Source organism: Nanorana parkeri, unplaced genomic scaffold (genome assembly GCF_000935625.1).
Source record: "Nanorana parkeri isolate BGI_ZX_2015 unplaced genomic scaffold, ASM93562v1 scaffold2090, whole genome shotgun sequence".
NCBI lineage: Eukaryota > Metazoa > Chordata > Amphibia > Anura > Dicroglossidae > Nanorana > Nanorana parkeri.
Window position 1 is genome coordinate 47112 of NW_017308358.1, and position 16392 is coordinate 63503.

The 16392-nt window shown below is 48.0% G+C and overlaps 1 protein-coding gene across 6 annotated transcripts in view; it reads left to right on the forward strand.

Moving 5' to 3' along the window:
- Positions 1-13268: 13268 nt before the first annotated feature.
- Positions 13269-16392, forward strand: part of MPRIP (myosin phosphatase Rho interacting protein) — a 133229-nt gene continuing 130105 nt past the window's right edge. For all 6 annotated transcript variants that reach the window (XM_018572631.1, XM_018572633.1, XM_018572636.1 and 3 more), the window contains exon 1: positions 13269-13530. In XM_018572631.1, the coding sequence (XP_018428133.1) occupies positions 13411-13530 (120 nt within the window). In that variant the 5' untranslated portion in view covers positions 13269-13410. The remainder of the gene's footprint in view (positions 13531-16392) is intronic.

Consider the following 16392-nt stretch of genomic DNA (forward strand, 5'->3'; position numbering starts at 1 on the left):
CCTTCTGGAGGGTGGCTACTTTTGTTCCCCATGGTCCCTGTGTGTGTTGTAAAGTAGTCACCCCTCCAAGCTCGCTCCCGGGATGGACTACAATTTCATGTTTAGTTTACTAATATGTATTGAGATTGTCAGATGAGGAGATCCCAGATGGAGACTCTTTGTGTGGAACAATAAAGTTGCCAGCGTTTGAATCTCTGTTTAGAGCAGGCCGGCTCGTTCTCTCTCCTGGACTTGTGTGATTTGCAGGGCATAGGACGGGCCCCTGCCACCCGGTCTTATAGGGCAGTGACCTGGTTCAGGGCTTGGGAGCTGTGCACTTTGCATTTCAGCCATTTAAATAAAAATGAAAGAGAGAAGCTGATTGGTTGCCGTGCACGGCTGCTCCAGAATTTGATACATTCCCCTCATTGTGTTTTGTTCGTTCTCTTTGAAAAGTGCAACAAAAACAAACAAACTATTGACTGTGTCAGAACTTTCGAGCTGTCCTGTGTTATCTCAAGAAGTCCTCCCAGTTCTAATCACCGACTACAGAACAATTCCCCCCCTCCCCCCCTTGTTTTGGAGAGGGGAAGGTCGTTCAGCTCTTTAACAAAAGGCACCTGGATAGGGCTGACACCATTTCAGTCCTGAAAAAGTCAACCCGCAACGGGAGATCAGGAGCTGAGCATATTTCAGGCAAATCAACAGATATTTTGCTGCACTTGCTGGGTCGTTAAAGGGACAAATCATGGTAAAGACTGTCTGGAGTTCAGCTTTGGTCAACCCTAAGTAAATGCCGAGTTCTTACAATAACACGCAGGTCTCTATATTGTTTGTGGTAATAGTGTTCATAGGGCTTTCGGCCTACACATTGTGTGAAGTCCTCTCCATTAACGTTGATTTCAGGCCAATAAAGGGAATGTAAAATGGCATCGCATCTGTTTTCTTTATTATGGTCGGGACTAAACAAAATAAATAAAATGTTACAATGTTGTCAGGTAAATGTGAAATATGATGTATCCGTATTTTGTATTTTCCTGTCCAGTCAGCAGGTGGAGCTCTAGCCTCGTTTTTACAAGTTTATCTGAGTGTCCTGACCTGTTTTGCTGAGAGGTCGTTGGTTGCAGAGTCCAATAGCTGAAATGTGCACACAAGTGAATGAAAGATTTGTTTTAAGTTTAATTTAGAGATAACTAAGGGTTTTAGGTACACTGGTGATACTTTGGCTGACTGTCACAGTGATCACATGGCCAAAAGGGGTTTCTTCTCCCCACCGAGGGAGCACAGCTATGGTGGCCTGCATAGGTCTGTGTCTTGTTACAGACATGGGAGCCTTTCCATGACTTAGCTGAGATATAGGCAGTATAGAATGCAAGCCTTTGCTAAGCGCACAGTGGTGTAGTGGTTAGCACTGCAGCCTTGCAGCACTGGGGGTCCCCGATTTGAATCCCGATCAGGACACTATCTGCATGGAGTTTCCATGTTCTCCCCGTGCTTGTGTTGGTTTCCTCCCACACTCCAAAGACATGCTGGAAGGTTAATTGGTTCCGGTCTAAACTGGCCCTTGTATGTGTGAGGTAGGGATCTTTAGATGGTAAGCTCCTTGAGGGCGGGGACTGATGTGAATGTACAACTGCTGCATAAATTGTTGACGCTATATAAATACGTGTAATGAATAAATATGGCAGATGGCATTGTATTAAAGGATTTTTACAAGGCGTCACATGCAATATACACTTTGTACACTAGATGGCAGTCTGCAAACGCATAAGAAGGAGCCACTATTAAAGTGACACAAAAGTTAAATCTTAAAAATACATTCAGGTACATTAACTGTTAACAATACTGGGCCTTATTTGTGTATCACTCAGCTGTAGATCCTCAAATCATCTCTGAATTGGTGCTGACACTGTCCTTCCTTCTGGAGGGGGGCAACTTTTGTTCCCCATGGTCCCTGTGTGTGTTGTAAAGTAGTCACCGCTCCAAGCTCGCTCCCGGGATGGATTACAATCTCAATACAGGGTGACTGGTCTTGTCTCCGCCCCCTCCTGTAATATAGACCAGTCACTGCTGCTTTCTCTCCTTGTGCAGGGTGACTGGTCTTGTCTCCACCCCCCTCCTGTAGTGGGTGGGTCCTGCTCGGCCCCTCCCACAGCTCTGCTCTGTGCACAGGCTATGTACAGCACAGTCACTGCTACTTTCACAAGATAATATCTTGGTTCACAAAGGCTTTTGATGCACACAAAGTTGATTTATATCCTTTGTGACTATTAAGGAATGTACGTAAATGAAAGTTTTTGTGTCCGGAATTCGGCTTTAACATTGTTCATTTGCATGTTTACATACCCTGGGAGTCTCTTACTAAAATGAAACCTGGTATAAGTGCAGGCTTTTGTTTCATCGCTGCCTTCCAGGGCATTACACAACCGCTGGTAAACATTAACTTGCAGCAGCTTTTACTCCATACTCAGATCAATAGAATAATTGTATTCATGCTTCACCGAGATTCCTTAATGCACAAACTCTGTACACGTGTGCAATGTAAATCAATCGGCTGATGATTTCCTCACCCGTCCTCGGCAAAGTACCGGCGGCCAGTCTTCCGCAGATTGGGCCAGGAACAATTATGTCAAAGTTCTATCAATGAGATCTGTTTGCAGTCGCCCCCCACCCCGTTTTATCTCTACTGACCGTGTAATTTTAATATCAAATTATATCATATGCCCCTCACTCAAAACCCCTCCCACTATCACCAACTTCCTGGATTCCCAGTGTGTTTTCAGTCTCTGTCCCTGCTCCTTGATGACGCAATCTCCATTGCTCAAGACTACATCCCCCATCAGGCATTGCTTCCAGTTAGCAATGATGATGATGCATTGTTCAGACGCTGAGTTGTAGTTCGGAAGGCATATAACACAAGCCGAGGGTGTCAGATTTTATTATTTATAATAATGATAATAAAAGGTTTATGTTTTCTTTTAGAAAAAAAATACTATTATTTTTATTATTTATTATTAGAGGGGGTGACACCAAAATGACTGTCAGTCATATTGGTGTCACCGCCTCCACTGGTGGCATCCGGGTGCGGGCTGCACCCCCCCCGGTGACACCACTGAATGCTGGGACTTGTAGTTCCCTAGGTGATATGCGGAGGCTGTACAACTACAAGTCCCATCATGCCCTCATTATCCCTGTACACCACACATCACCCTGGGAACTACAGGTCCGAGCATGCCCTCATTGTCCTTGTACACTTCCCCTCCGTATCAAAGTGTTATTATTCCTAAATAAAATGTATGTGGACAGGATTAGGTGCCGGAAATCCACCATTGGGGAGGGCGGTGATGCCTGCAAATTGTGTACTGACAGCGTAGAAACCTTCCACAGGAAAGTTCTCTCTCTTTTATTGACCTGGATTATTATATACAATATACAGTATATCTATCAGTGATTTACAACACGTCACACAATGCACAGGACACAGAAACATAGGAATTGGGCACTAGGACTTGATGAAGCTTACAAGCTCACAGGGACAGACACACACACACAAACACTGTGACAGACACACACACATTCAATGACACACTGACAAACACAGTGACACAAACACATACAATTACACACACAAACAATGACACAGTGACACACACATACACACAATGACACACTTACATACAATGACACACTTACATACAATGATACACTGACAAACACAGTGACACACATACATACAATGACACACTTACAATGACACACACATACAATGACACACTGACAAACACAATGACACACACATACAATGACACACTGACAAACACAGTGACACATACAATGACACACATACATACAATGACACACACATACATACAGACAAACAGACACACACAAACTAGTACCTGCAGCTCGGGACCAGGAGGCAGTGAGGAGAGAAAGGCTCCTCCCACAGTGCAGAGAGTGGCCCCAAGGAGGTAGTGTGAGGCTCCAGAGAAGGCACATGGTGGGGGACAGCTGGAGACACAGTGTGGGATGAGCGGCACCGCCACCGAAGTCTGCACAGGGGGCAAAGCTGAGATCATTACAGCAAAATCCCGGAGCCCGGTCCACTCAACTACATGATTACCGCAGGGTCTGCCTGTTTCAATATTGTGCTCCTCCCGGCCAGCCTGCTTATCGCTACCCGGCGGCCCCCCTGTTGTTATGCCACTGACTCCTGGCGACCCCTGGCAAATTGTCATTCGACCCCCGAGGGGGTCCCGACCCACAGGTTGAGAACCGCTGTTCTAGAGCTAGAGCATGTGGGTATTAGGAGTGGAAGAGATTTTTTTTGGACGTTCAATATAGAGATACATATTTATTTTTTTAGCATTTGAGCACAGATACTTGTAACGGTATTGGTGCCGATACCGAATATTTGGGCAAGTACTCGTATGTGCCCAAATGCTCCGATACAATTCCCAATACCGGAACTTCCAGTCAGAGGAAGGGGAACATGGAGCCAGCTTCCAGTGCAATCAGGAAGCAGGGCAGCGAGTAATGACCCGCCTCCCTGATTGGCTGGGAAGCCGGCTCCTTTGCTGATTGGCCGGCTTCCCAGCCAATCCGCATCGAGCCGGCTTCCCACGCCAATCAGGAAGCTGGGAGGGGGGTGAGTCATTACTCGCTGCCTGGCTTCCTGATTGACCGGGAACCTGGCTTAATGCTGAGTCTGACTGGCTGGGAAGCCGGTTTCCCGGCCACGCACAATCAAGCCAGCCAGACAACATGGAGCGGGCTTCTCGGGCAATCAGATTGCCCGGGTAGCCGGCTCCATGCCAGCGGAAGCACCGGTATCGGTACTCGGTATCAACGGGTACCGAAAGCAAAGGTACTCGTACTCGATACCAACAAAACAGTATTGGTGCATCCCTAACAGATACACTTTAAGGATATTATTAGTGAAATACTCTAGGTATACCACATTCCTCATTCCTTTATATAAAAACATCCTGCAACTTCCTGATCATGCTACTCTATCCTGAACTGTAGATATAATTATTATTCGGGGGTTCCCTCGAGACCTGAAAATGATTCCAATGGTACCTCCGGGGGTATAAATGGTTTGAGCGCGGCTGCTCTAACCGGTGTCAAAGTTCTTTCCATAATCTAGATAATCTGTTTCTGTCTTGTCCCCACCCTGATGTATTATCTTTGTTAGCTGAGGGATCACATGGTGCTACCGCCAGTAAGTCCATAATAATGTAATTACACTGGTAATGCAAAAACATTGGGTCATGGCAATCCCACGTCTTAATTTCCAGCATGTGAGTGGAACAGTTGTATAGCAAACGGGGGTAGAAGGCACAGCAGCAGCTAGACCTTGACTAAGATCGGACTGACCATCAGGTAGCTCAGACCAGCATTTCTTAACCTTTTTTTAGTCACGGCACCCTTTAAAAGTATTTTAAAATGTAAATGTAAAAAACAACAGATGGCCCTGCCAAAATCTGTACCAGACTCCTCTCCTAGATGGGGGTCTGGTATAGATTTTAAGGGTGGGCCCCATGCAAATACTCATGGGAGTCCCTCATCACATCAGAGTCCCCCCCTTTCCCATCAAAGTTTCCACTTCAGAAACGAAGCCCCTGTAGCCCCCATCACCTTCTGTGATGTGGCTACTAGATGTTTGGTGATAGCCGGGGCTGTAGACAGCCTGGCTGGATTTGTAGTGGCAATTATCTGGTTATTCCCGGGTGTCTGGCATTGCCTGTACCCCCCTGGGCGGAGTGTGACTCTGTCATATTATGGACAGCCAATGGAAGATACTGTAATGTATGTACAGTACAGCAGCCAATCACTGGGCTTCTCTCAGCCAGTGGTGCATGTTGGGATAGGGTACATATACTGGTGGGATTTGCCATGTGCTCAGACTAGCTGGGACCAGCCATGGAATAGGGCTGGGTCCTGTTCAGCCAGGCCGCCCAGGCTAGGCCTAAGGCCTGGTGGTGGGCATGGGCTGAGGAGAGGGAAAGGGTTTCCCTGAGGCCTCCAACATGGAGGAGGCCTGAGATGCTGAAAGAGGAAGAGAACCGGGATCAGTGCAGGCTCTTGAAGTGCCCTGGAACTAAGTGGACTTCAGGAGCATGGTCGGTGTCTTTCCTGCTTCAGGATCTGCATCTATCCTGTCTGTCTGCTACATCAATCGCTGTCCGCTGTCTCCTAATTGGATCTACACTGATATACCTGTGAAGTCTGGTGAGTCTGGAGCTCTTGATGGCTACCCCTGGACACCTAGAACCCCTATACCCTCTCTCCCCAGTGGAGATGTTCAATAAATCATTTACTTAGCATTTTACTAACGGAGTGGACATCAGTTTGTGGGCACCAGAAGAAGGGCGGTTAGTGGTAATGGGTGGGCAGCTGAAGATCATACCCTAGACAGACTAGAAATGGACCGGGCAACCAGCGGATCCCACGGGGGGAAGTGCTACACCCCCTTCACATCCGAGTCCTACCATCAGGAGTGAAAGCTGCAAAAGCATGAGAGAGGGCGGGAGGTGGAGCAGGCCTGGACCAGCAGATGAGTGGATCCCACCCTCCCTGGATTAACGTCATGACGCCATGCAAAAGTTTTGAGCAGCCCTGAGGAAGCCAGGAGGCACCCAGGGGGGGCCGTGGCACCCTGGTTGAAAAAGGCTGGTTTTGCGCCATGCTGCGGGACAGCAAAGGCCAAGCCAAAGCAGTATGTTCTGCCTTTGGAATCTCAGCACTGGTGGGACTGCGTGTGTTTGGTTGGTGCAGAGAGGCAGAGTAAGCGTTTATTAATGATAAGGCTTATTATAGGGTTAGGTTGGTGTTAGGTGTTTTTAGGAATAAGTGTCAATGAACGGATAAGGGGTTAATAGTTGGGGTGAGCTTACATTAACCTAGCATCAGATATATTTTTTTATTCATATTAAAGGATATTGTGCTGCCTCCAGCAATTATATGGGCGATGCAACTGCATTAGTGTTTATGTACTGTGTATTGCCAGTTATTGTTCTGTGTTATGCTGCTACCTTGTGGTCATTGTTTGTATTGCACTTACGTTTCTATCTTCCCTTTTATATGATGTGATTTCCTCCTTATGATTTTCTGCTACCTTAATGCAATGCACACTGAGGTGAGGAGGAAAATATTCCTTTTGACCTTCAAATACAAAAATCTATCACATCATTGGCTGAACCCTAACACATGCAATAAAGATGCATGCATAGTACTTGGTAAGTTCAGCTAGCTGATGAAGATCATCTGCAGTGATTGTATCTGCTACATATAGACCAGCTACAGAGGTCTCTGGGAGGGATGCATCTCTATTACAACAATTGTAGTCAGAATACCTTTCTACTAGGGATGCACTGATACACCGATACTAGTAATACAGAGTATTTGGGCGAGTACCCGTGCAATCAGGAAGCCAGGCCATGACCTGTCGCCCTGCTTTACTGATTCACTGACATGCCAGTGAAAGCACCAGTATCGGTGACTACCGCAAGCAAAATATTGGCACTCGTACTCATTCCCGAAAAATCGATATCGGTGCATCCCTATCTACCATCAAAACTAAAAGAAAATATGCATTCTACCATATATATATCTATATTGGATTTCCAAAGGTTCTATCCTACTCCTAATAACCAGATCCATCATTGAAGATGGATGGATTCCTCAATACACTGACACCATTCAACTCACTTCCCGGTATCACCACTCTCACAGAGTCTGCCTTCTGAACTACAACTCAACATCTGAACAATGTAACATGATCATTGCTGGCTGGAAGCAATGCATGATGGGATATGTGGTGTTGAGAAATTGAGATTGCATCACATCAAGCAGCAGGGAAAGAGACGCAAAGCACACTGGGGATCCAGGAAGTTGTTGGAAGTGATGGGCAGATGGAAGGCGGCACTCACTACATAAAAGGGATTCAGGTAAAGTTTGATTTGTATTATCAGAAATATCTCTACTATGTATTCCTACACTGCTGATGTCATAACAGGAGAGGATGTGCCGGGACTTTACAACTCCTCCAGTATTAGAATTGAATCCATTTCATGTGAAAAATAGAATTGAATTGGTCATATCCATCCTTCCAAAAATGTAAAAGTCAAAACGGACTTTCTGCAAACTTTATGGTACTAACACTCTAAAAAACAAAGAAAATGCGCCTCGGTTCCCCTTTAAAGTGTCGAATGCCTGAGAACCGAATGCGATACAAAGGGGAACGCAGGAATTTCTGAATCCCCCGAATTTTGTATGGGTATCAAATTTGCCTTTCGCAAGATAAAATAATAATATTTCAGGCGCTTGCTGGGTGGCATGCATGTGCTGCGGGTGAAGGAGGGGGCAAGACATTGCTACACAGAACAGGTGCCTCGGTCCGCAGCTGGTACACAACGGAGAGCTTCGCATCAGGCTTTGCGCCAGGGGCTTGAATTTGATATTGTGTGAGCTGGAAAGTTTCCCCCAGAAGACCAGCTGGATACATATGTGGCCCATAATGACAAGATTAGACCAACTTTGTGTTAACTCGAAACCTACATTATAAAAAAAACTGCATGGCTGAAGCAGTACTCCGGGTAAAATAAAAAACTCGCCCTTGCAGTGGGGATACCACAGCACTGTCTAGGGGGCTCAAATAAAGCAGATATATTCACCTGATCCTTGGTCCCTCTGAGCTGCTAGACCAGTCCCTGCAGCCTCTTCTCCGTCGGGCTCCGGTGGTCCAAGTACTGCTGATGTCACTGTGTCCTATGCAGGTCCATTGACTTGCATTGGACGTGAGGATGCCCAGGGACATTCCATAGCTAGAGCAGAGCGAGAGATTGGTGAGTACCGACCGCCGCAGGATCAGAAGTATGTCTGATTATTGAGCCCCCTAGGCAAAACCAGCACCTAACCCTTGTAGTGCCGGGGTAGCTCCACGGCAAGGATACGATTTTTGTATTTGACAAGAGGGATGCACCAATACCGTTTTTTCGGTATTGAGTACGAGTATTGATATTTTTTTTCCCCGGTACTTGCCGATACTAAATAGCGACACCGGCATCCGCAGGTCCAGATTATCAGGAAGCCAGGTGACGAGTCATGACGTGCCACCCGGCTTCCTGATTGGTCAGGAAGCCAGGCTGCCTAGCAAGAGGTGAAGCCAGCTTCCTAGCCAATCAAAAAGCCGGGAGGCGGGTCATGACCCGCCACCCACCTTCTTGATTGGAAACAAAGCCGGCTCCATGCTCCCTCGCTGCACCGGAAGTTCCGCTATATGGGGGTAAGAATCAGAGCATTTGGGCGAATACAAGTACTCACCCAAATACTCTGTATCGGCACTGATACTGATACTGGTAGTATCGGTGGATCCCTACTGGGAACATAACCAGTGCCTTCCAGGGAAATCTCATCTGTAGACTGAAACATTTCAGGAGATCTTGGGGGGGGGGGAGGCATTTGTTAGCTCCCCATATGTTCCAGGAGGCAGATCCAGAGTTACAGGAAGTAAAGGCGATGGCTTCATCTGCCCTTAGTGAAAATGGCCGCTATGAGAAGAATGGGGAGGAAAAAAATAAGGTGTACAAAGAATAAAAAGCCTTATCTATAAGGACTTAATCAATAAATTCTGCCTGCCATTTGCACGGGTCTAGCAACCCTAGATGGCTCTGATGAGTACAGGATTTTCCTATCCAGTGGCGCTAATGCTGTGCGAAGGCGGCATAAATGTAATAAATGAAGCCCTAAGTATCTGTTTGTAGAATGCTATTACTGAACATTTCTAAAGGTGCCTTTGATGCCATTTGTAAGACGCTGATGTAATTTCAGATGTAACTTTCAGGGGTCTATTCACGAAGCTGCCGAGGGCAGCCGAGTGAATTACCGATCTGAAGTGAAGTGAGCCGAACACTGTTTGGCTATTCACTTCAGGCTGGTACGGCTGATTTCAGCCATACATCGGCTTGCTTCGAGTGGCTTCGGGTCGGCCGAACATGCTCAGCATGTTCGGCCGACCCGAAGTGCAGAAGGAGAGACCCATCAGTATTTTTACAACTGCAGCTTTCATTAAAATAATATCCGGTGTTCCTATTATGGGGTGACAGCGCTCTGTCCATGTCCCCCAATTGTGCTCCTGCGTTGTCAGCCTGTCACATGGTCTTCCACTGGAATCTACCAATGGCCATTTCAACAAACATTGCGCAGGCATAGCCCATGAGTGCATGTAGACAGGAAATGGAGAAGATAAGCAGCAATGTGTATTTTGTGAAAGAGGAACTCCGGGATTTTGAAAAGTTAACCCTTGCAGTAGGGCTACCCCCACATTGCAAAGGTTAACTGCTCCTTTTGGTCTAGGGAGCGAAAATAAAGAAGATATACTCACCAGATCCTGAGTCCCGCCTAGCTGCTAGACCGGTTGCTGCAACCTCTTCTCTCCCGGGCTCCGGCAGTCTAAGGACCTGTGATGTCAGCACACGGTCAGAGAAGGGGGGGGAGAGAAGTGAGCGGTCACCGCCGCAGGACCCAGGATCCGGTGAGCTGCAAGGAAGCGCCACTTCAAGGGTTAACTTTTCTAAACCCTGGAGTTCTCCTTTAAATAAAAGGCAATAGTTAATGATGCACGGTGCTTTATCAAAGTTGATATCATCTAGCCAGGATTTACGTCCTCTTTAATCTTTGGTTTATGTTCATAGTATGATTTTGTTTTTGACACATGAAGCGCAAACTTGCTGGGTAGGTGCTAATTTCTATGTAGCGGGCATCTATAATTAAACCTTCCCTAAAACAACTCCATGCTTTGTTCTCCTAATGAGCCCGGCTGCACTAATAACACAGCTAGAGGAAAGTGTTCGAGAAACAAACGGCATCGGAGCAGACAATAAACATTTTGTGTGTTAAACGTCGCCCTTGTTGATGCCGAGAACTCTCCGGCAGGTGAAGATCTCCCCTTAGTTACAATGGAATTGGTGGAAATGCCACTATGTAGTTATAAGAACCATCACTATGGAGGCCGCTCAGCAATACGGATGTCATTCTGACTTCTGCCAAAGAAGATACTTTGTGAATGCCATGGGTTTCCCAAAAAAGTTGGGACTATCGGGGATAACAAATTGGAAGGGTACCTTGGGTCCATTGGTGTTATAAGGCCAGATCAGCACAGACCATTGTCAGTAGCTTAATCGTGATATTAAATGAAGAGAAAAGAGTCGCTAGAGAAAGTATTCAGCATGTACAGGAGGCAGGAGGCAAACAGTATACATAGAAGGCAGGAGACATTCATCTCTCATCATATACAGAAGGCAGGAGGCATTCATCTCTCATCATATACAGAAGGCAGGAGGCATTCATCTCTCATCATATACAGAAGGCAGGAGACATTCATCTCTCATCATACACAGAAGGCAGGAGGCATTCATCTCTCATCATACACAGACGGCAGGAGACATTCATCTCTCATCATATACAGAAGGCAGGAGACATTTATCTCCCATCATATACAGAAGGCAGGAGGCATTCATCTCTCATCATATACAGAAGGCAGGAGGCATTCATCTCTGCATTCATCTCTCATCATATACAGAAGGCAGGAGACATTTATCTCCCATCATATACAGAAGGCAGGGGGCATTCATCTCTCATCATATACAGAAGGCAGGAGACATTCATCTCTCATCATACACAGTAAACAAGAGACAGGTACAGGACATAAAGCTTTTCTCTGTTGTAATGGATGGTACGTAGCATGCTGCTAGTGTGAGGGGAGGGCAGCACTTTAACATCTAATTCTCAAACCTTCCTTTCAGATGATGACCGTGCCATAGGGTCCAGCCATGCAGCTTCAGGGGTGAATGCATTTGCATAGCTAAGGTGAGGCCTCATGGGTTGGATGGGGTTCAGCACCTAACTTGACCGAACATCTGTTCTTCTCAGACCTGGTCCAGCATCCCCACACTTTTTTCAACAGCAGGTAAATTACCTTTGTAAAAACATAACTCAGACTTGAATAAAACATACAAAAGGTTTTTACATGAATCCAGCCTAAGGCAAGACAAGCGCCATTTTGTTTCCAGTAAGGCCTCATTCACACGAGAAACGGCCCGCTGCTGCGTGCAAGGCCTCCCGGGAAGGACAGGTGCTGCATGTGATTGGTACGCAGCCCCTGTCCTTCTCTATGGGACTATGCGGCCATACGCCGCCCTACGCTCACCCGCCCTGCACGTCCGTGAGGGTGCGGGTGCCCGTACTCATACGCTGACAGGATGGATCCTGTCTGCGTCCGAGCCGGGACACCCGCACCCGTACGGACCTGCACGTGGGGTGAGCGTAGGGCAGCGTATGGAGAGGGAGAGGGGCTGCGTACCAATCACATGCAGCACCTGTCCTTCCCGGGAGGCCGTGCACGCAGCACGGAGCTGTACGTGACGGCCATTTCTCGCGTGAATGAGGCCTAATGGAGATTCCTGCGGTAAGAGGCCATGCTCAGTATCCTGCACACTCTTCAAAACTCTTTTCTTTCCAGAGAACAATTTCTGTTCCTGTCGGCTCTCCTGGGGGAAAAAATTTTTTTTAATTTTTTATATCTGCAGAGGTCACGTGACCGTGTGAATCATAACGGTGATCTGTGCGTATGTACCAGATGTTGAGTGCGAGGAGGACAGCGTCATGAAACGATCGCTAAGAGAACAATATTTCACAGCTCGGAAACATAAACACATCTCTTCCACGGTTGGGGTGACTCACCATTTTTCTTTTCCGAGACAAATAGATTTACCGTCCGTGATCTAAGCCATCATTCGCTCGTTTGGCGCACAGCGTATTGCCATAACGGTGCGCTTGTGTGGCGCACCGCTGAAATGATTAAGTGCTTAACCAACCCAAAATAAACAGAGATGGGAAATGTACTTATAGATGTGCTAACATGTACCGGGGGGAAATGATCCGTTTTATGTATTTATGGAATACTTAAATTGTATCTAAAGCCAAAACTTTTCTGTGGATGAAGCACGGAAGGCGTAGCACCTCCATATATTTTATTGCTGTGTCTGTCTCCCGCTGGGGGAAATCACTCTTTCTATTTGTCCTGGTGACCACTGGTTGCCACTGAGATTAAAATATGGAAAAAAAATTAGGTTGTCACCAGAACTGGAAAAGAGGATAACTCTTCAAATGGGGCGCCTCTTCCTGTGACAACAGTCCCCTCACTTTGCAGAAATTTCCTTTCCTTTCTGAGGGGTGAAGGTGCAGGAATTGGGGCTGATCTGAGGGGTGAAGGTGCAGGAAGTGAGCGGCGGAGAGCGGCCGGGACTAGCAGAGCGGAGCTGCCCCGGTCAGGGATGTGAGTGTGGCCACCCGAATGATGGGGGAGGGCCCCTAGTCTTCAGCACTCTGTCACCTACCCCACCATCATCATCACCCCTCGGCCGCGCCATGTCGGGGAAGGAGAACCCGTGCAAGAAGTTCCAGGCCAATATCTTCAACAAGAGCAAATGTCAGAACTGCTTCAAGCCTCGGGAGTCCCACCTCCTGTCCGACGAGGACCTCAACCAGGTATGACCCCCGGGTGCCCCTTCTGGACCCTCAACTACTGCCCCGACTACCCTCAGTCTGCTGCCCTGGGGGTGCCCCCTGCTGGTACTGTGCCCTGGCCTGGGGGTGCCCCCTGCTGGTACTGTACCCTGGCCTGGGGGTGCCCCCTGCTGGTACTGTACCCTGCCCTGGGGGTGCCCCCTGCTGGCCCTGGGGGTGCCCCCTGCTGGTACTGTACCCTGCCCTGGGGGTGCCCCCTGCTGGTACTGTACCCTGCCCTGGGGGTGCCCCCTGCTGGTAACTGTACCCTGCCCTGGGGGTGCCCCCTGCTGGTACTGTACCCTGCCCTGGGGGTGCCCCCTGCTGGTACTGTACCCTGCCCTGGGGGTGCCCCCTGCTGGTAACTGTACCCTGCCCTGGGGGTGCCCCCTGCTGGTACTGTACCCTATCTTGTGGCTTTCCCTTCTGTACCCTCACCTGCTGCCCTCTGCCCTGTCTTGACCCCTGATGGACTGATCTGATATTGTACGTTGCCCCAGGCCCCTATCTGCTGGTAACTGGAGTCCTACAGTTGGGTCCATTCCCCTCATCACTCCTTGAGATGGGCATTCCAGAGGGAGCCCATGGGCAATGTGTGGTGTCTGGGAGTTCTGTGGGGTCATCTCCCCAGGCTGGGGGGCCCAATTTAAAATGGGGTCCAGTTCCAATAGCAACTGCCTTTAAACTCTCATTCTGGTTTGGTGAAGACACTGTAGTCGCTGCCCCTTGTTTGGCTGACTTGGGTTGTGGAAATATGGTGGGGTCACCTCCTGGCCTCCCCCTGATTGTTGGACCATAGCTCTCGATAGGTTGAGGTCATCTTCCATCCTCCCCAGGAGTTGTTGAGCACTGGATATATTGGGGACACCTTCTGTCTTCCCTGTTGCTGGTTGACCAGGGCTCAAGATATATTGAGGTCACCCCACCTCCTGTAGCCCCCCTGGAAGTTGTAGGGTCACCTCTGGTCTTACGGATTGTCAGATCAGGGATGTGAAAGCATAGGGGGTTCCTCCTGGTCTCCCCTGACTGGCTGACCTGATCTGTGGATGTGTTGTGATTACCTCCTGCCCAACCCTTGTTTGGCTGACCTGGGCTTCAGATATATAGGGGTCACCTCCTGTCCTCCGAGCAGATGTCTGCACTGGCATACTGGGTAATGTAGACTGTCTACCCTGACCACACGGGCACCCCTACCCTGACCACACGGGCACCCCTACCCTGACCACACGGACTGGTTAAGCATATTACAGTCAAGTTAGTAATGATTGTGTAAGCAAAACTCTCAGACGTTACAATTCGTTTGGGTGAAGAGGGAAGTTCAACTCTTCTAATGATATTCCGCTCGACCCGATCAGGAAATTCAGCTGTACTTGTTGCAGCCAATGAATGATCGCAGATACAGAACAAACCGGGGATACATATATAGTAACGCGTGCAGAACCTTCAGCTTCAATTGTATCTAGTGAGGAACCTTCACGTACTGTATTTAGTGAGGAACCTTCACGTACTGTATCTAGTGTGGCACCTTCACGTTGTATTGTATCTAGTGAGGAACCTTCAGAATGAATTGTATCTGGTGTGGCACCTTCAGAATGAATTGTATCTGGTGTGGCACCTTCAGAATGAATTGTATCTGGTGTGGCACCTTCAGAATGAATTGTATCTGGTGTGGCACCTTCAGAATGAATTGTATCTGGTGTGGCACCTTCAGAATGAATTGTATCTGGTGTGGCACCTTCAGAATGAATTGTATCTGGTGTGGCACCTTCAGAATGAATTGTATCTGGTGTGGCACCTTCAGAATGAATTGTATCTGGTGTGGCACCTTCAGAATGAATTGTATCTGGTTTAGAGATCTTTAGTTACAAGTGCTTGGTAATCATATTGGTGACATCTTCCCCTATATTCTAGTTTTTATTTCCTCTCCCTCCTGCACCTCTGTGGTTAATGACATGAAATATTGATGGGCGGGCGATACTTGGCGTATGAGGCTTCGCTATCACATACCGGCAGAGGAAACCTTATCTCCGATAAGAAAATATGGTGAACATACTTCCACGGCACTCATTCCCATTCGCAGACAAAGGCCGGTCTTAGCAGCTTTCGATGATGAAACCCAGTCGGCCAATCGCTGTTTCTGCATTTGAATATTTGGCTGGGGCGTTTGGTAGGTTGCCTTGAGTCTTGCGATTGTAAGCTGCTTGAAATTGCTGGGGATGTGTATGGTCAGCGTTATACTCCTTCCCTCATCCGATTTAGAAGAATAGCAGCCGTGGCACTTGTGTTCCCGAGTTGTTGTTTTTCCATTCGCTGTGGATTGTTTTTTTTTTTATGTCTCCTTTTAAATGTTTGATCCTCTGTTATGTTAATTTGCACATTGTTGGCGTAGGCTTGGCACGTAGGTCGTGTTTTGGTTGTGTGGCACATGCTGAAGAATTTGGTGAACCGCAAGCAGTTTACGAGCCCTCCTGGGCCTGTGTGGCGGGCCTGTTTGTTTTGGACGTTGTTGTGTAGGTACTGTCGTCGCCCTCCGGTGTGCAGCAGCGGAGGAGGGGGTTAAGCGGGGAGGCATTGGCGTTGGACAAGCAGCTCTCTCAGGCTTTACGGGTTGCACTTAGCAGTGGAAATGGCATATTTCCTGAATGTGCTGCAGCAGAAATCCCGAGCTGAGAGCTGCTGCTGCGGAGGCTGCCGGCGCCCCAGAGGGTTTCCGAACGCTTCCACTCGTCTCTACCAGGGAGATGAGCCGGCCATGGTGGCAGCTTCCAAGCAATAGGCCGGTTCGGCATTCGGTTTTTAGGACGTTGCGACGCCTGGTGGTTCCGATGCTGCTGAAATCCTGAA